The 20022-nt window shown below is 43.7% G+C and overlaps 1 protein-coding gene across 3 annotated transcripts in view; it reads left to right on the forward strand.

The window, feature by feature from the left end:
• The window catches only part of LOC112228852 (kelch-like protein 13), a 94688-nt gene that overhangs the window by 18250 nt on the left and 56416 nt on the right, over positions 1–20022 (forward strand). The window contains exon 2 of one of the 3 annotated variants that reach the window (XM_024394545.2): positions 13224–13309. The exons of 1 other annotated variant lie outside the window; for it this stretch is intronic. In XM_024394545.2, coding sequence (XP_024250313.1) covers positions 13245–13309 — 65 coding nt within the window. In that variant the 5' untranslated portion in view covers positions 13224–13244. The remainder of the gene's footprint in view (positions 1–13223; positions 13310–20022) is intronic. One more of the 3 variants, XM_024394546.2, reaches the window with a different exon arrangement.

The raw sequence follows: 20022 nt of genomic DNA on the forward strand, positions 1-20022 counted from the left end.
AGCCCAGAACTACACGGCAGGACCTGGTCAATGACCCGAAGAGAGTTGGGACCACAGTCTCAAATAAAACCATTAGTTACACACTACGCCGTCATGGATTAAAATCCTGCAGCGCACGCAAGGTCCCCCTGCTCAAGCCAGCGCATGTCCAGGCCCGTCTGAAGTTCACCAATGACCATCTGGATGATCCAGAGGAGGAATGGGAGAAGGTGATGTGATGTGGTCTGATGAGACAAAAATAGAGCTTTTTGGTCTAAACTCCACTTGCCGTGTTTGGAGGAAGACGGATGAGTACAACCCCAAGAACACCATCCCAACCGTGAAGCATGAAGGTGGAAACATCATTCTTTGGGGATGCTTTTCTGCAAAGGGGACAGGACGACTGCACCGTATTGAGGGGAGGATGGACGGGGCCATGTATCGCGAGATCTTGGCCAACAACCTCCTTCCCTTCCCTCAGTAAGAGCATTGAAGATGGGTCGTGGCTGGGTCTTCCAGCATGACAACGACCCGAAACACACAGCCAGGGCAACTAAGGAGGGGCTCCGTAAGAAGCATCTCAAGGTCCTGGAGTGGCCTAGCCAGTCTCCAGACCTGAACCCAATAGAAAATCTTTGGAGGGAGCTGAAAGTCCGTATTGCCCAGCGACAGTCCCAAACCCTGAAGGATCTGGAGAAGGTCTGTATGGACGAGTGGGCCAAAATCCCTGCTGCAGTGTGTGCAAACCTGGTCAAGAACTACAGGAAACTAATGATCTCTGTAATTGCAAACAAAGGTTTCTGTACCAAATATTAAGTTCTGCTTTTCTGATGTATCAAATACTTATGTCATGCAATAAAATGCAAATTAATTACTTAAAAGTCATACAATGTAATTTTTCTGGATTTTAGATTCCGTCTCTCACAGTTGAAGTGTACCTATGATAAAAATAGCAGACCTCTACATGCTTTGTAAGTAGGAAGACCTGCAAAATCAGCAGTGTATCAAATACTTGTTCTCCCCACTGTAGGTAGCAGACTAGCAGCTGTATTATTAATGCTAGTTACTAGCACTTCACTTTCTTTCTCCTCTCTTCATATGTCCCACTGTCTGTGTGTAGTCCTGTGGTTCTGTGGGTTGTGAACTCTACTCACACAGGCTGTGCTGCAATTATCACCCCATCTGATATCCACTGTAATCATGACCATGCTGAACAGTGGGGTGCAGGGAGGACAGATGGCAGACAACACCCCAAAATATGAGCCTGAAATATTAATAGAAAGGCCATATGCTCACGCCGCTAATACATGGAAAAAGAGAAAGCGAGGTAGAGCTGAGCTCTGTTAACCTGGCCTGGTGGAAAGTTGGTGGAGAGATGTTTGTATTCATGGTCAAGCATTTCATCCTCAAGTGTTGTATTGACGATTGACCATATCTCTCTTATTGAAGATATTTTCTAATGAAATTAACTAGGATAGATAAAGGTGAAATAAAATGAAAGTCTTAAATGTAGATTTTTATGTTTTGAAACAAATGCACTGCAGGAGCGGAGTAGCTAGCCTGTTGCTTTTATGACTTTGAAACTAAACAGGGGAACAGGGTTTGGATTGGACTCAGTCAGTGTTGGCAAGGGGGGTAACACTGTGACAACTGTTAAAGTAGAGTGTAGATTGGCCATTTCCAGTTTGGAATCTTGCTGTCCTGAGCTTCTGCTTTTGCTTGGAGAAGTGGGATAGGACTGAACCTGTCATTCATGTTCCAAACACTTCACAAACTTTCTTTAGGCTATTCGTATAGGCAAAGTGGGTTATGTAAGTCTATACTATGTATGATGATGTATTGATGATGTATTGTCGTCTTAATATCGGGTAAGCGTACCCATTAAGCCCACTTCCATCTTTGGAATAATAATAAACAAAATGCATCATACGGGCCGGATTTGTGTATTTGTTACATATCTGGAAAACTTGATTGCTGACATGCAAAACATTTTGGGACTATATTAGAGGTCGACCGATTATGATTTTTCAACGCCGATACCAATTATTGGAGGACCAAAAAAAGCTGATACCGATTTATTTTTATATATATATATATATATATACACACACTGCTATACACACACTGCTATACACTGCTCAAAAAAATAAAGGGAACACTTAAACAACACAATGTAACTCCAAGTCAATCACACTTCTGTGAAATCAAACTGTCCACTTAGGAAGCAACACTGATTGACAATAAATTTCACATGCTGTTGTGCAAATGGAATAGACAACAGGTGGAAATTATAGGCATTTAGCAAGACGCCCCCAATAAAGGAGTGGTTCTGCAGGTGGTGACCACAGACCACTTCTCAGTTCCTATGCTTCCTGGCTGATGTTTTGGTCACTTTTGAATGCTGGCGGTGCTTTCACTCTAGTGGTAGCATGAGACGGAGTCTACAACCCACACAAGTGGCTCAGATAGTGCAGCTCATCCAGGATGGCACATCAATGCGAGCTGTGGCAAGAAGGTTTGCTGTGTCTGTCAGCGTAGTGTCCAGAGCATGGAGGCGCTACCAGGAAACAGGCCAGTACATCAGGAGACGTGGAGGAGGCCATAGGAGGGCAACAACCCAGCAGCAGGACCGCTACCTCCGCCTTTGTGCAAGGCGGAGCACTGCCAGAGCCCTGCAAAATGACCTCCAGCAGGCCACAAATGTGCATGTGTCTGCTCAAATGGTCAGATACAGACTCCATGAGGGTGGTATGAGGGCCTGCCGTCCACAGGTGGGGGTTGTGCTTAGAGCCCAACACCGTGCAGGACGTTTGGCATTTGCCAGAGAACACCAAAATTGGCAAATTCGCCACTGGTGCCCTCTGCTCTTCACAGACGAAAGCAGGTTCACACTGAGCACATGTGACAGAGTCTGGAGACGCCGTGGAGAACGTTCTGCTGCCTGCAACATCCTCCAGCATAACCAGTTTGGTGGTGGGTCAGTCATGGTGTGGGATGGCATTTCTTTGGAGGGCCGCACAGCCCTCCATGTGCTCGCCAGAGGTAGCCTGACTGCCATTAGGTACCGAGATGAGATCCTCAGACCCCTTGTGAGACCATATGCTGGTGCGGTTGGCCCTGGGTTCCTCCTAATGCAAGACAATGCTAGACCTCATGTGGCTGGAGTGTGTCAGCAGTTCCTGCAAGAGGAAGGCATTGATGCTATGGACTGGCCCGCCCGTTCCCCAGACCTGAATCCAATTGAGCACATCTGGGACATCATGTCTCGCTCCATCAACCAACGCCACGTTGCACCACAGACTGTCCAGGAGTTGGCGGATGCTTTAGTCCAGGTCTGGGAGGAGATCCCTCAGGAGACCATCCGCCACCTCATCAGGAGCATGCCCAGGCGTTGTAGGGAGGTCATACAGGCACGTGGAGGCCGCACACACTACTGAGCCTCATTTTGACTTGTTTTAAAGACATTACATCAAAGTTGGATCAGCCTGTAGTGTGGTTTTCCACTTTAATTTTGAGTGTGACTCCAAATCCAGACCTCCATGGGTTGAACATTTGATTTCCATTGATAATCTTTGTGTGATTTTGTTGTCAGCACATTCAACTATGTAAAGAAAAAAGTATTTAAGAAGAATATTTCATTCATTCAGATCTAGGATGTGTTATTTTAGTGTTCCCTTTATTTTTTTGAGCAGTGTATATTTGTAATAATGACGATTACAACAATACTGAATGAACACTTATTTTAACTTAATATATTAATCTATTTAGTCTCAAATAAATAATGAAACATGTTAAATTTGGTGTAAATAATACAAAAACAAAGTGTAATATGTGCCATGTAAAAAAGCTAACATTTAAGTTCCTTGCACAGAGCATGAGAACATATGAAAGCTGGTGGTTCCTTTTAACATGAGTCTTCAATATTCCCAGGTAAGAAGTTTTAGGTTGTAGTTATTATAGGAATTTATAGGACTATTTCTCTCTCTACCATTTGTATTTCATATACCTTTGACTAATGGATGTTCTTATAGGCATTATAGTTTTGCCAGCCTAATCTTGGGAGTTGATAGGCCTGAAGTCATAAACAGCGCAATGCTTGAAGCACAGCGCAGTGCTACTATCAAATGCAGGAAAGTGCTTTTTGAATGAATTCTTATGAGCCTGCTGCTGCCTACCACGACTGTCAGACTGCTCTATCAAATATCCGATCATAGACTTAATTATAAAATAATAAGCACACAGAAATACGAGCCTTAGGTCATAATGGTCAAATCCGGAAACTATCATTTCAAAAACAAAATGTTTATTCTTTCAGTGAAATACGGAACCGTTCTGTATTTTATCGAACGGGTGGCAACCCTAAGTCTAAATATTGCTGTAACATTGCACAACCTTCAATGTTATGTCATAATTATGTACAATTCTGGCAAATTAATTATGGTCTTTATTTGGAAGAAATGGTCACAATGAGCCAGGTGGCCCAAACTGCTGCATATACCCTGACTCTGCTTGCACAGAACGCAAGAGAAGTCACACAACTTCTCAAGAAGTGACACACAATACAATAAATTCATATTAGCAGGCAATATTAACTAAATATGCAGGGTAAAAAATATCTACTTGTGTATTGATTTTAAGAAAGGCATTGATGTTTATGGTTAGGTACACATTGGTGCAACGACAGTGCTTTTTTTGCGAATGCGCTTGTTAAGTCATCACCGGTTTGGCGAAGTAGGCTGTGATTCGATGATAAATTAACAGGCACTGCATCGGTTATATGCAATGCAGGACAAGCTAGATAAACTAGTAATATCATCAACCATGTGTAGTTAACTAGTGATTATGTTAAGATTGATTGTTTTTTATAAGATAAGTTTAATGCTAGCTAGCAACTTACCTTGACTCCTTGCTGCACTCGCGTAAAAGTTAGTCAGCCTGTCTCCTCGTGGAGTGCAATGTTATCAGCCATAATCGGTGTCCAAATATGCCGATTACAGATTGTTATGAAAACTTGAAATGGCAAAAATTAATCGGTCAACCTCTAGACTATATCAACAATGGACTAATGAAACATATACCAAAATATCAGTTTTGGGTGAGGTTTTCCTTTAATGTTTCAACCAGTTTATACCAGTTTTTATTCTACGCCAATTTGTTTTTTATTATTACGTTAGTGACAGTTACAGTGCCTAAAGAAAGTATTCACCACCTTGACAATTTTGTTGTTACCGTATGAATTTAAAATTGATTTTGTGTCACTGGCATACCCACACTACCGCATAATGTCAAAGTGGAATTATGTTTTTAGAAATGTTAACAAATTAATTAAAAATGAAAAGCTGAAATATCTTGAGTCAGTAACACGGAACCCAAACCGGCTGCGCTCCTTCGTGCATACATTTATTTTGTACCCCCACACCAAACGTGATCATGACACACAGGTTAAAATATCAAAACAAACTATGAACCAATTATATTAATTTGGGGACAGGTCAAAAAGTATTAAACATTTATGGCAATTTAGCTAGCTAGCTTGCACTTGCTAGCTAATTTGCCCTATTTAGTTAGTTTGCTGTTGCTAGCTAATTTGTCCTGGGATATAAACATTTAGTTATTTTACCTGAAATGCACAAGGTCCTCTACTCCGCCAATTAATCTACACACAAAACGGTCAACCAAATCATTTCTAGTCATCTCTCCTCCTTCCAGGCCTTTTCTTCTCTTGACTTTATATTGCGATTGGCAAAAACATTAGGTGCATTACTGCCACTGATATCGTTCATCTTTCAGTCACCCACGTGGGTATAACCAATGCGGAGATGGCACGTGGGTATCTGCTTGTATAAACCAATGAGGATATCGGAGAGGCAGGACTTGCAGTGCTATCTGCGTCACAAATAGAACGGACTTCTATTTTAGCCCTTGGCAACGCAGATGCTAGTTGGCGCGCGTGACCATTAATTGAATAATATAGATTTCTAAATTGATTTTGCAACGCTCGCGCAAGCGACGTGAACAGTGTAGTCAGCCTGTAAGTAATCAACCCCTTTGTTATGGCAAGCATACGTTCAGGAGTAAACATTTGCTTAGCAAGTCACATAAGTTGCATGGTTTTTAATGACTACTCACCCCACACATACAATTATATATAAGGTCCCTCAGTCGAGCAGTGAAATTCAACCACAAGACCAGGGAGGTTTTCCAATGCCTCGCAAAGAAAGGCAGCTATTGGTAGATGGGTGGTAAAAAAGAAGCAGACATTGAATACCTCTTGTGAAGTTATTAATTACACTTTGGATGGTGTATCAATACACCCAGTCACTACAAAGATACAGGCTTTCTTCCTTACTCAGTTGCCGGAGATTAAGGAAACCACTCAGGGATTTCACCCCGAGGCCAATGGTGACTTAAAAACAGTTAGAGTTTAATGGCTGTGATAAGAGAAAAATGAGGATTGATCAACAACATTGTAGTTACTCCACAATGCTAACCTAAGGCTGTTTGCCGACCGAGATTTGTTTAGTCGAGCAGTCGCAAAACATTTCCATGGTGTATAAGACAACTGTCTGATTCGCGTTTGTCTCAGTGGACTAATCCATTGGGGAGGCCGTCGGGGTGGCACAGTCCATCACTAAGTGAAATTGCATATGGTTATATTATGTAAATATAATGGTGCAACAACAATAAATCTAATATTTTATAACAAATGATCTTTCTACTGTGTTGGATACCATCGTTATCCGGGGTTCTGAAACATAATCTTCCGTGCGCCGTAGAATTGGCATCTTTTCCCATGTTGGTATGTGCATAATAGGAAAATTAACCAGCATATTGGGATTGAGAACAATGCGTGGGAGTCAGCAGAGATGAGGAAACAGCCCTTGCCTTAGCCTAATTGAGATCGAGGAAACCCCAACTTAATTAGCTCTATAATCAATAGCATAACTATTAAATGTGCCATATACAGTGCCTTCGGAAAGTATTCAGACCCCTTGACTTTTTCCACATTTTGTTACATTACAGCCTTACTCTAAAATTGATTAAATTGTTTTATCCACATCAACACAATACCCCATAATGACAAAGAAAAACAGGTTTTTAGAAATTTTGGCAAATTTATACAAATGTGAACTGAAATATTACATTTACTTTAGTATTCAGACCCTTTACTCAGAACTTTGTTGAAGCACCTTTGGCAGCGATTACCGCTTTGACTCTTCTTGGGTATGACGCTACAAGCTTGGCACACCTGTATTTGGGGAATTTCTCCAATTCTTCTCTGCAGATTCTCTCAAGCTTTTTCAGGTTAGATGAGGAGCGTTGCTGCACAGCTATTTTCATGTCTCTCGAGATGTCAGATCGGGTTCAAGTCCGGGCTCTGGCTGTGCCACTCAAGGACATTCAGAGACCTGTCCCGAAGCCACTTCTGCATTGTTTTGGCTGTGTGCTTAGGGTCGTTGTCCTGTTGGAAGGTGAACCTTCGCCCCCAGTCTGAGCGCTCTGGAGCAGGTTTTCATCAAGGATCTCTCTACTTTGCTCCGTTCATCTTTGCCTATATCCTGACTTGTCTTGGGGACCTTCAATGCTGCATAAATGTTTTGGTACCCTTCCCCAGATATGTGCCTCAACACAATGCTGTCTCGGAGCTCTACTGACAGTTCCTTCGACCTCATGGCTTGGTGTTTGCTCTGACATGCACTGTCAACTGTGTGACCTTATATAGACCGGTGTGTGCCTTTCCAAGTCATGTCCAATCATTTGAATTTACCAATTTACCAGTCATATCAATTTGTAGAAAAATCTCAAGGATGATCAATGGAAACAGGATGCACCTGAGCTCAACTTCCAATCTCATAGCAAAGGGTTTGAGTACTTATGTAAATAAGATATTTCTGTTTTAGATTACCATTCAGCAATCAGATTTGCCACCAATGCTCCTTATAGGACACATCACTGCACTCTATACTCATTTGTAAACTGGTCATCTCTGTAAACCTGTCGCAAGACCCACTGGTTGATGCTTATTTATAAAACCCTCTTAGGCCTCACTCCCCCCTATCTGAGATATCTACTGCACACCTCATCCTCCACATACAACACCTGTTCTGCCAGTCACATTCTGTTAAATGTCCCCAAAGCACACAGATCCCTGGGTCGCTCCTGTTTTCAGTTCGCTGCAGCTAGCGACTGGAACAAGCTGCAACAAACACTCAAACTGGACAGTTTGATCTCAATCTCTTCATTCATAGACTCAATCATGGACACTCTTACTGACAGTTGTGGCTTCTTTGTGTGATGTATTGTTGTCTCTACCTTCTTGCCCTTTGTGCTGTTGTCTGTGCCCAATAATGTTTGTACCATGTTTTGTGCTGCTACCATGTTGTGCTGCTGCCATTTTGTGTTGCTACCATGTTGTTGTCATGTTGTGTTGCTGCCATGCTATGTTGTTGTCTTAGGACTATCTTTATGTAGTGTTGTGGTGTGGTCTCTTTTGTGGTGATGTGTGTGTTGTCTTATATTTATTATTTATTTTTACTCCCAGCCCCCGTCCCCTCAGGAGGCCTTTTAGTAGGCCGTCATTGAATAAAATAATTTGTTCTTAATTGACTTGCCTAGTTAAATAAAATAAATATAAATAAAGGCTTTATAATTGTTTTTATGAGAACAGACTGCTATTACTTATGTATTTAATGTTGTTTACACTGTTCCAAACAGACAGAAAAATGTAATATAACAGCACCTGTTTGTTATACATAATATGCACGCAGCTATAGCCTCCCTTTCTCTTGATCTCCTTATCATGATCATCATTATAATAATAAGTGATGTCGTTATTATTAGTAGGCTTTGTATAGTATCCTTGGTATAACTACCATCGAGCTGTAGGCCTAAGAGCGTGTCCTGTTTAGTCTTAGTTCCGTAATTTATTTAGGCCTATATTTTATTATATAGGCTACTGTGTTAATAAGTTGTTAATTCATGCCATCACACAGCATACGAGACATTCATGCTTTGAAATGCAATCGAGCATTTTAGTTTTATAATTAAATAACAAAAGGAGCTTCAAATAATTATCCTAAGCAAAAAATAATGCATGAAAATATTTTTAGTCTGCTGTAATAAAGGCTTTATATATCTCTTGTTTTTGTTAGAACAGACTACCTGGTACACTTGTGTTTACACTGTTCAAAATGGTCAGAAATGCATTATTAACAGCAACTGTTGGGCACACATAATACTCAGGAAATGCTTGCTCCTACAGTATACCCTCCTTTTTTTCCCCCCCAATTTCGTGGAATCCAATTGTTTAGTAGCTACTATCTTGTCTCATCGCTACAACTCCCGTACGGGCTCGGGAGAGACAAAGGTTGAAAGTCATGTGTCCTCCAATACACAACCCAACCAAGCCGCACTGCTTCTTAACACATCGCGCATCCAACCCGGAAGCCAGCCGCACCAATGTGTCGGAGGAAACACTGCACGCACTGCGCCGGCCCGCCACAGGAGTCGCTGGTGCGCGATGAGACAAGGATTTCCCTACCGGCCTAACCCGGACGACGCTAGGCCAATTGTGCGTCGCCCCACGGACCTCCCGGTCGCGGCCGGTTACGACAGAGCCTTGGCGCGAACTCAGAGTCTCTGGTGGCGCAGCTGGCGCGGCAGTACAGCGCCCTTAACCACTGCGCCACCCAGGAGGCCATACCCTCATTTTTTCTGGATCAGTAGTTTCCACAACTAAGTCAAATGTCTTCCACAGATCTGACTTCCCATGTCCCTCCTGAGCAACCAGTAAACATTCACCCACTTCAAGTTTTTTTCACATCCCCCGCATCCATTTTGCTACAACAAACTCGCCCAGCATACACCCCTCCAACCAGACATCTACACATTTTCTGGATGCAGAATTCAAGTGAAGGTCAAGCAAATCATAGAGAAAGTAGGCTGTATTGCAATCATCTCTGATGGGTGGATGAATGTTCATGGGCAAGGAATAATTAACTACATCTCCACCCCTCAACCAGTATTCAACAAACAAGAGCACAGACACAAGGGACAACAGACACACCGGCCTCTATATTGCAGATGAGCTGAAGGCAGTCATCAATGACCTTGGACCACAGAAGGTATTTGCACTGGTGGCTGCTGTGACTGCTGGTGACTGCTGTGAACATGAAAGCTGCTTGGTATGAAGTGGAGAAGTCCTATCCTCACATCACACCCATTGGCTGTGCTGCTCATGCATTGAATCTGCTCCTCAAGGACATCATGGCACTGAAACAATGGATACACTCTACAAGCGAGCCAAGGAAGTGGTTAGGTATGTGAAGGGTCATCAAGTTATAGCAACAATCTACCTCACCAAGCAAAGTGAGAAGAATAAGAGCACCACATTGAAGCTGCCCAGCAACACCCGTTGGGGTGGTGTTGCCATCATGTTTGGCAGTCTCCTGGAGGGGAAGGAGTCTCTCCAAGAAATGGCCATATCACAGTCTGCCGATATGGACAGCCCCATCAAGAGGATACTCCTGGATGATGTATTTTGGGAGAGAGTGTTAAGCAGTCTGAAACTCCTGAAACCTATAGGAGTAGCCATTGCACTGATTTGAGGGAGACAATGCCATCCTGTCTGCAAAAAGCGTCAAGACTTCTGCCTGAAGCCCATACACGCCGCAGCGTACATATTGGACCCCAATATGGCCTGGGCAAGGTTCTTGGCAGTCTGGCGAAGTGCACTTCCAAGCAAGGGCTTTGGGGTGGAGATGCAATATGGCAGTCGTGCCAACATATCTCATCAGCCACCTGGTGGAAGGGACATTGTGGATCTGAGGCTCTTTCCCTTGTGGCTTCCATCATCCGCCAAATCCCACCAACATCAGCCGCTTCAGAGCGCAACTGGTCGTTGTTTGGGAACACACCCAAAGCATACAACAGGCTGACCAATACAAGAGTTGCACAATTGGTGGCCACATGGGCAAATTTGAAGCTTTTGAGCCTGACAACGAGCCATCCTCAACAAGGTTGGAAAGTGACAATGAAGATGAGGCCGCAGTCTGATGTTCAAGAAGTGGACATGGAGGAGGTCCAGGGAGAAGACATGGAAGCCAGGGAGGAAGACAACCAAAGCTTTAGTTTCTAGACTATCATTTGACAGATGTATGTTAAATATTTTTGGGAGATGCGATGGATCATTGTGGATCATTCAACAGTTTCTTTCTTTCATCCCATGTGACGAGTCAACTCATTTAATTAAAGATAAATTCTTAACTAAATGTATTTTTATTTGTATTGCAATGATTTAATCATTTGCAATTATGTCTCCTTATGATAAGGTAAAATGTTTGTTTCGGTCTCCATATGATATGGTAATGTATCCAATGCAAAAAACATCTACATTTAAATTGTATTAATATTACATTTGCATATATTTCCATTAATTCCCATATATTCCGGTAATTCCCATGGAAAGTTTCCACCTCTGAATATTCCCCAAAATGTGCAACCCTACTTCCAATACATATTGCCTGTGAGCGTCAGAGGTGAACCAAACTTGATGATTGAGTTGGAGGCGTGCGTGGCCACGCAGTCGTGGGTGAACAGGGAGTACAGGAGAGGGCTCAGAACGCACCCTTGTGGGGCCCCAGTGTTGAGGATCAGCGGGGAGGAGATGTTGTTGCCTACCCTCACCACCTGGGGGCGGCCCGTCAGGAAGTCCAGTACCCAGTTGCACAGGGCGGGGTCGAGACCCAGGGTCTCGAGCTTGATGACGAGCTTGGAGGGTACTATGGTGTTGAATGCCGAGCTGTAGTCGATGAACAGCATTCTCACATAGGTATTCCTCTTGTCCAGGTGGGTTAGGGCAGTGTGCAGTGTGGTTGAGATTGCATCGTCTGTGGACCTATTTGGGCGGTAAGCAAATTGGAGTGGGTCAAGGGTGTCAGGTAGGGTGGAGGTGATATGGTCCTTGACTAGTCTCTCAAAGCACTTCATGATGACGGATGTGAGTGCTACGGGCGGTAGTCGTTTAGCTCAGTTACCTTAGCTTTCTTGGGAACAGGAACAATGGTGGCCCTCTTGAAGCATGTGGGAACAGCAGACTGGTATAGGGATTGGTTGAATATGTCCGTAAACACACCGGCCAGCTGGTCTGCGCATGCTCTGAGGGTGCGGCTGGGGATGCCGTCTGGGCCTGCAGCCTTGCGAGGGTTAACACGTTTAAATGTCTTACTCACTTCGGCTGCAGTGAAGGAGAGACCGCATGTTTTCGTTGCAGGCCGTGTCAGTGGCACTGTATTGTCCTCAAAGCGGGCAAAAAAGTTATTTAGTCTGCCTGGGAGCAAGACATCCTGGTCCGTGACTGGGCTGGGTTTCTTCCTGTAGTCCGTGATTGACTGTAGACCCTGCCACATGCCTCTTGTGTCTGAGCCATTGAATTGAGATTCTACTTTGTCTCTGTACTGGCGCTTAGCTTGTTTGATAGCCTTGCGGAGGGAATAGCTGCACTGTTTGTATTCAGTCATGTTACCAGACACCTTGCCCTGATTAAAAGCAGAGGTTCGCGCCTTCAGTTCCACACGAATGCTGCCATCAATCCACGGTTTCTGGTTAGGGAATGTTTTAATCGTTGCTATGGGAACGACATCTTCAACGCATGTTCTAATGAACTCGCACACCGAATCAGCGTATTCGTCAATGTTGTTGTCTGACGCAATACGAAACATCTCCCAGTCCACGTGATGGAAGCAGTCTTGGAGTGTGGAGTCAGCTTGGTCGGACCAGCGTTGGACAGACCTCAGCGTGGGAGCTTCTTGTTTTAGTTTCTGTAGTAGAGAGGGAGATATGAAACTGTCTTCAGACAGGCTTTAGGAAGACACGTTGTGTTAAAAGTTGTTTGTGTTATGGTCTTTGTCCATGGCGTCTGATCTACAGAGGGCGGTGCGGGTGCATGTTTTTGTTCAAACCAAGCAGTAACACACCTTGTTCATCTATTCAAGTCTTGATTGAAGTCTATGATTAGTAGAATCAGGTGTGTACTGGTTGGCATGAAAAATAACTTTAGGGGCGATTATTATAATTTAAGTTTACATAAATGTCAGGTTAAGTTTGCAACATTTGGAAATTAATTAAAATATATATATTTTTAAAGGTGAGCTTAAAGGGTACATTCAGTACCCGTTAATAGGTGCACTTACCCTCCTTTGAAGAGTCCGGACAGTATCATTAATGTATTGTTGACCTGTTTTCAGGGGTGTGGTTTTGGCGAGGGCATGGAGCACCCTGTACACAGAGGGGAGACGATGTCCCTCGGACTGCACGACAGGTACTGTGCAATGTATGTCCAACTTTTTTTCTGCATCTATACACGATCAATCAACATTCCTCACTTTTGTCTGAAGTGCCTCATCTTAGCAGTTTCTGCTTTTCTCATGTTATGTGTGGATGTGTAACTTCAAACACTTGCTTTTCAGCTCAACTCACTAAAGGACTTCACTGTACAATTTCAGCAACCCATTATAATCCTCTCTCATCTCTTAAGTAGTATGTGAAGTAGGTTTTGGCGTATACCGGTATACGGTATAAACGGTATATTTCGAAATACCGACGGTATGATTTTCAATACCGTTTAATTTTATTTTGGTGTTGGGACACTCCCACCTCGCAGTGGCGCCACTGCTTATTATATAAGTTAAATATAACTAAGAAATCTTAAGTTAAATAAATTACACTTCTGATCAAAAGTTTTAGAACACCTACTAATTCAAGAGATTTTCTTTATTTTTACTATTTTCTACATTGTAGAATAATAGTTTAGACATCAACTATGAAATAACACTTGGAATCATGTTGTAACAAAAAAAAGTGTTAAACAAATCAAAATATATTTTATAGTTGAGATTCTTCAAAGTAGCCACCCTTTGCCTTGATGACAGCTTTGCACACTCTTGGCATTCTCTCAACCATCATCTGTTTACCCACACTGTGTCTCACAAAGATATAGCGGTTGGAACCAAAAATCTCCAATTTGGACTCATCAGACCAAAGGACACATTTCCATTGCTAGTGTTTCTTGGCCCAAGCAAGTCTCTTCTTCTTATTGGTGTCCATTAGTAGTGGTTTCTTTGCAGCAATTTGACCATGAAGACCTGATTCACATAGTCACATAGTCATTGATTTTGAGATGTGTCTGTTACTTGAACTCTGAAGCATTTATTTGAGCTGCAATTTCTGAGGCTGGTAGCTCTAATGGACTTACCCTCTGCAGCAGAGGTAACTCTGGGTTTTCTATTCCTGTGGCGGACCTCATGAGAGCCAGTTTCATCATAGTGCTTGATGGTTTTTGCGACTGCACTTGAAGAAACTTTCAAAGTTCTTGAAATGTTCCGGATTGACTGACCTTCCTGTCTTAAAGTGATGATGGACTGCTTTTCTCTTTGCTTATTTGAGCTGTTCTTGCCATACATGGACTTGGTCTTTTACCAAATAGGGCTATCTTCTGTCTACCTTGTCACATCACAACTGATTGGCTCAAACGCATTAAGGAAAGAAATTCCACAAATTAATTTTAAGGAGGCACCTGATAAATGAAATGCATTCCAGGTGACTACCTCATGAAGCTAGTTAAGATGCTTCTAGCCCCTTCTTATTAATGGTAGCTGTTGCTTTTATACATGTCTTACTACTCGAAAGTCGTCTTAATTCTCGCTCAAAACCTCCCAATGGCTTATTTTTCAAATTGCCATGTTTTGTTTTAAATGTCTGCGCAAGGTTTCATCGAGTTGTGAGATAGTACTTTTGCACATTTAACACACTGTGGCTGAGGAAAGGCACTACTCCCAATATAAGTGAACCCCAGATCAATGTAGTTCTCATCATATTTGCACCTCTTCGATGGTCCAGCTCTTCGGCTGCATCAGATTCACAACTCTCAGTGTCCATGCTAGCTGGGCTAACAACAAATGTAGAATTACTGATGCCAACATTGGATGTGCTCGTGGAAGCAGAACAACTTGTCTTCGACAGATGCAGGTGTAGTACTGCTGGTAGTAGTAGTACTACCAGTAGAGCTGGTATGTGTCTATGGACGCGGGCCTTACTTTTTTGCAACTATTTATCCATTTTTGAGCAAACGAAATGAGCAGCAGCTACGTTTAACGACATACTGACAGTGGAATTCCCGTGAGAGAGTAACGGTTAATGTGATTGGATGTTAATTATTTGACTTGGCTACCTGTATTTGACATTATTGTTATTTCACTGAAACAATATGGTTTAAATTTTATTTTTGGCAGTGAAACGAGGCTACTCAGGCGAAAAACAAACCTCATACAAATGCATAGCCCAGTTGGAAAATATAAATGTGAATCACGTTTTTATTTGGCGTACCCCTAACGCCGTTGCGCGTACCCCTGGGGGTACCAGCTTGTGAATACCTCCTCTGGAGGAAGCTACAGACATTTTTGAGGAGGTGGGCATGCCTTGTGGGCTGGTGTTATGGACCGTAGATATGTAAAGAGACATTTTTATTTTTTCAACACCAGTTTTATACAACACAACAAACAGTATACTTTTTGTTCATAATTTAATGTGGAGGTGGCTGTATTTGAATTGCAAGGGCCAGGGGCACCAGACAAGGCTGCTGTGGTGGTTTGACCAGGGGAGATTGAGGAGGTAGTTGGTCCAGAGGAGGCCGCTTCGGTGGTGACAGATGGGGGCTGGTGGTGGATCAAACCGCCGACGATGGCATGGAGGAGCTGGTGTTTGTAATGCTGGGGTTGAGGGGCTGACAATGGTGTGGCTGAGGGAGCAGACACGTGGCCGCCGCCTTCAGCTGGGGACTCCGGCGGCTCCTGAAGGTGTTGCACACTGGGAGGCACTGGCGGTGGTGATGCAGCTGTCAGGAGTGGTTCCAGTGGGGGGGTCCGGCAGAGGCAGTGGTGTTGATGCTCTCATCCATGGCAGCCCTCTCCTGTGCCCTCTGTGTTCTGAGGGCTGCCCAAAACACTCTTTCTCCTCTGCCCTCTCCTACTCACCCCTCTTCACTGGTGCTTGTATTCCTCCCCGGTGAGGCATGTGGCGACCACAGGGAGTCTTCTGTATTGGTCTGGCCAATACTTCAGGAAGGTAAGAATGTACCCCACCCATGTCCATCCCTATCAGCCCCACCTCTATTACGGCGTGCTCTTCTACGATTGGGACTGGAGCTGGGACTGGAGCAGGGGCTGGGACTGGAGCAGGGGCCGAGGGTCCCCCTGTGGTCGCTGGAGAGGAGGTGCTGATGTACGGCACAGTGCTACTGGTTCCAGGAGAGGCGGTGCTAGGACCCTGTTGGGACCAAGACTACATCAAACGGGTCCCTTCTATGGCTTAAGGGACAAAAGGGAAGAGGCCTCACTTCTTAAACCCTTCCACTACAGAGTGCATGTCTTTGCAGTCCTTGTAGGGTAGCGGAATACTCTGGCAAATTCTGATTTGTTTACCATGTAGGAAGTGGTCAAAATTGCTGAGGACTCCAGATACCTTGAAGAACTTAGCCTTTAAAGGCCAAAGTATGCCAAGTCCAGCGGCTGCAGGACATGGGTGCAGTGTGGTGGAAGTATAACCCCTCCTTTAGTTCCGCCTCGAGCACCTCCGGGTCCATGTGGCTCTTGTGCCCATTGGAGAGGACGCTCCTAGACTGCATGCTGAATGAAGTGTTGAAACCACTTCTTGAACAGGTCCCTGTCAATGTAGCTACAGTTTGACTGTCCATACAAGGGGTTATACTTCAGTGTGTAGTGGCCGCCGGGGAAACACTTGGGGTAGATAAATGGGGGGGACGTCCTCCCAAGTTGCGTTGAAGCAGGCCATCACTGTAATGTGCTCCTTGGTCCCTGGAGCCTGCTGGTACAGGGGAGCCAGCACTTTGTGCCTGCTCTGGTTGCTACAAAACCGAGACTCGTTGTAGTTTTAGATTTGGCTGGGTTTTTCCCTCCATCCACTTTCCTCCAAGTGAAGAAGGTGTCCATCATAGTACTCTAAGCTAGCAACATTAGCAAATCTGTTCGCTATATTTCAGGGGTTAAAAGTTGGACATGTTGTTGCCTACCCAGGTGGTGAGGGTAGGCAACAACATCTCCACCCCGCTGATCCTCAACACTGGGGCCCCACAAGGGTGCGTTCTGAGCCCTCTCCTGTACTCCCTGTTCACCCACGACTGCGTGGCCACGCACGCCTCCAACTCAATCATCAAGTTTGCGGACGACACAACAGTGGTAGGCTTGATTACCAACAACGACGAGACGGCCTACGGGGAGGAGGTGAGGGCCTTCGGAGTGTGGTGTCAGGAAAATAACCTCACACTCAACGTCAACAAAACTAAGGAGATGATTGTGGACTTCAGGAAACAGCAGAGGGAACACCCCCCTATCCACATCGATGGAACAGTAGTGGAGAGGGTAGTAAGTTTTAAGTTCCTCTGCGTACACATCACAGACAAACTGAATTGGTCCACCCACACAGACAGCATCGTGAAGAAGGTGCAGCAGCGCCTCTTCAACCTCAGGAGGCTGAAGAAATTCAGCTTGTCACCAAAAGCACTCACAAACTTCTGCAGATGCACAATCGAGAGCATCCTGTCGGGCTGTATCACCGCCTGGTACGGCAACTGCTCCGCCCACAACCGTAAGGCTCTCCAGAGTGTAGTGAGTTCTGCACAACGCATCACCGGGGGCAAACTACCTGCCCTCCAGGACACCTACACCACCCAATGTCACAGGAAGGCCATAAAGATCATCAAGGACAACAACCACCCGAGCCACTGCCTGTTCACCCCGCTATCATCCAGAAGGCGAGGTCAGTACAGGTGCATCAAAGCTGGGACCGAGAGACTGAAAAACAGCTTCTATCTCAAGGCCATCAGACTGTTAAACAGCCACCACTAACATTGAGTGGCTGCTGCCAACACACTGACTCAACTCCAGCCACTTTAATAATGGGAATTGATGGGAAATTATGTAAAATATATCACTAGCCACTTTAAACAATGCTACCTAATATAATGTTTACATACCCTACATTATTCATCTCATATGTATACGTATATACTGTACTCTATATCATCAACTGCATCTTTATGTAATACATGTATCACTAGCCACTTTAACTATGCCACTTTGTTTACATACTCATCTCATGTGTATATACTGTACTCAATACCATCTACTGTATCTTGCCTATGCCGCTCTGTACCATCACTCATTCATATATCTTTATGTACATATTCTTTATCCCCTTACACTTGTGTCTATAAGGTAGTAGTTTTGGAATTGTTAGCTAGATTACTTGTTGGTTATTACTGCATTGTCGGAAGTAGAACCACAAGCATTTCGCTACACTCGCATTAACATCTGCTAACCATGTGTATGTGACAAATAAAATTTGATTTAGTGTGGTCTGTCGCGCAGTTGAATTTTACAATATACCGTGTGTCCCACAACATGTTTATATAATTTTTTTGAAAACTCTCATAACGTAACTTTACTTATTTAAATTGTAATGAAAATCGGTGGTCAGCTAGCTATTTAGAAGGGAGTATTTATTTGCAAAACTTAATCGCTAGTGTCTGAAGTTATGGTGTGCCCGATGTTGAATTAGCTATGCATGGGTACAAGGAGCGGACCTTTTTAAGTAAGAGCTTAAAAAACGTGCGACAATAGCAAGCCTATCGTCTCATATTATTGAACATGGAACTATTGTAATGAAGCAGTCAATGTAATACTTCAATGTGGTATATCATTTTCAAACATGTGGAATATGTGGGAAAACGCTGTTCTCAAAGAAGCACCTGACTCGAGCCGTTTTATGTGACAGAGATGAAGATATCCGTTTGAAACGTAAAAAAAGGGAAATGTAAATATGCAACAACTAGGATGGGTTGTTAATATGACTAGGATTGTGCCTTTGTCTTCTGGACAATGAAATAAAATTGATATGAAAACCAGTAGAACAGGAGAGAAATGCTGTGAAACTTTTTTGGTTGCTAGCTTAATACTGTAGCTGTTCTTGTTAGCTGCTTCGTGCTCCTTCTCTCTCCCATTGCTCCCTGCAGCCTGTGTCTGTGACTAGCCAAGCAACGAGTCTCCGCTCTGTCTGCTCATGGCTAGAGACGGCCATTAGCTGACATAAGAAAGCTACTTTCTAACTCAATAAACTCACCCACTGTACATGACTGTTTTCAGCTAAATACTAATTCCAGTCGACTCCAACACTTTTCCAGTTGTTGAATTCTGGCACCAATTTAATTATGCAAATTAACCTATAGACTGAAAAGCATGACTGGTCACAGTTAACCAATAGCACCCCTGCATCCCACTTAAAATATGTTTAAGAAAGATACATCTCATTGACCATTAAGGTGAAAGGTAAAACAATCATTGAAACCTAATACTAGTACCAGTACTATTTCACTACTCCTTGGTTTGTTTTATTTGGGCCTAGCCAGAGTTTGTGTTGTTTGACTAAAAGTGGATCATGACTAAAAAGGAGATGTTCCAAAACAGAGAATGTGAGAAGGCATTCATCGTGTGTTTCTTGGGTAGAGGTAGGCTCCTTTAGCTTGGTTCTAAGCTGCCTGCTGCTGCTGCACCCCTCAGCAGAGCTCCTCCGTCTTCAGCACCTGCTGGGCCTCTGCTTTCATCACGGATCCCTCTGATGCCAGGCTAACGCCCCTTTTCTGCTTTCGCTACCACAGTCTTTGAGATTTTCTACGCTGAGTGAGTTTCTCTCAACTAGCACTTTCAGCAGAATTATTTCTCAACACAGAAATGCTTTGATAATGCCAAATGCAGATTATTTTCTGATCAATGTCTTTTAGGGCCTTTGTTTTTTTTTTTTTTACACGGTTCTTCTTAGTTAAATCTATCCAAATGTAGACAGCAGAGTGTTGTTGTTGAGGGAGAGCGATTCTAAATCACTTATAACTGACATTTTGATGGATTTGATCACCTGTGCCCTCTGTGCTCTTCACTTTGGTGTCATCAATGTTTTTCCATTCCTGTGACAGCTGGA

The sequence above is a fragment of the Oncorhynchus tshawytscha genome, linkage group LG30, assembly GCF_018296145.1.
Source record: "Oncorhynchus tshawytscha isolate Ot180627B linkage group LG30, Otsh_v2.0, whole genome shotgun sequence".
NCBI classification, from domain to species: domain Eukaryota; kingdom Metazoa; phylum Chordata; class Actinopteri; order Salmoniformes; family Salmonidae; genus Oncorhynchus; species Oncorhynchus tshawytscha.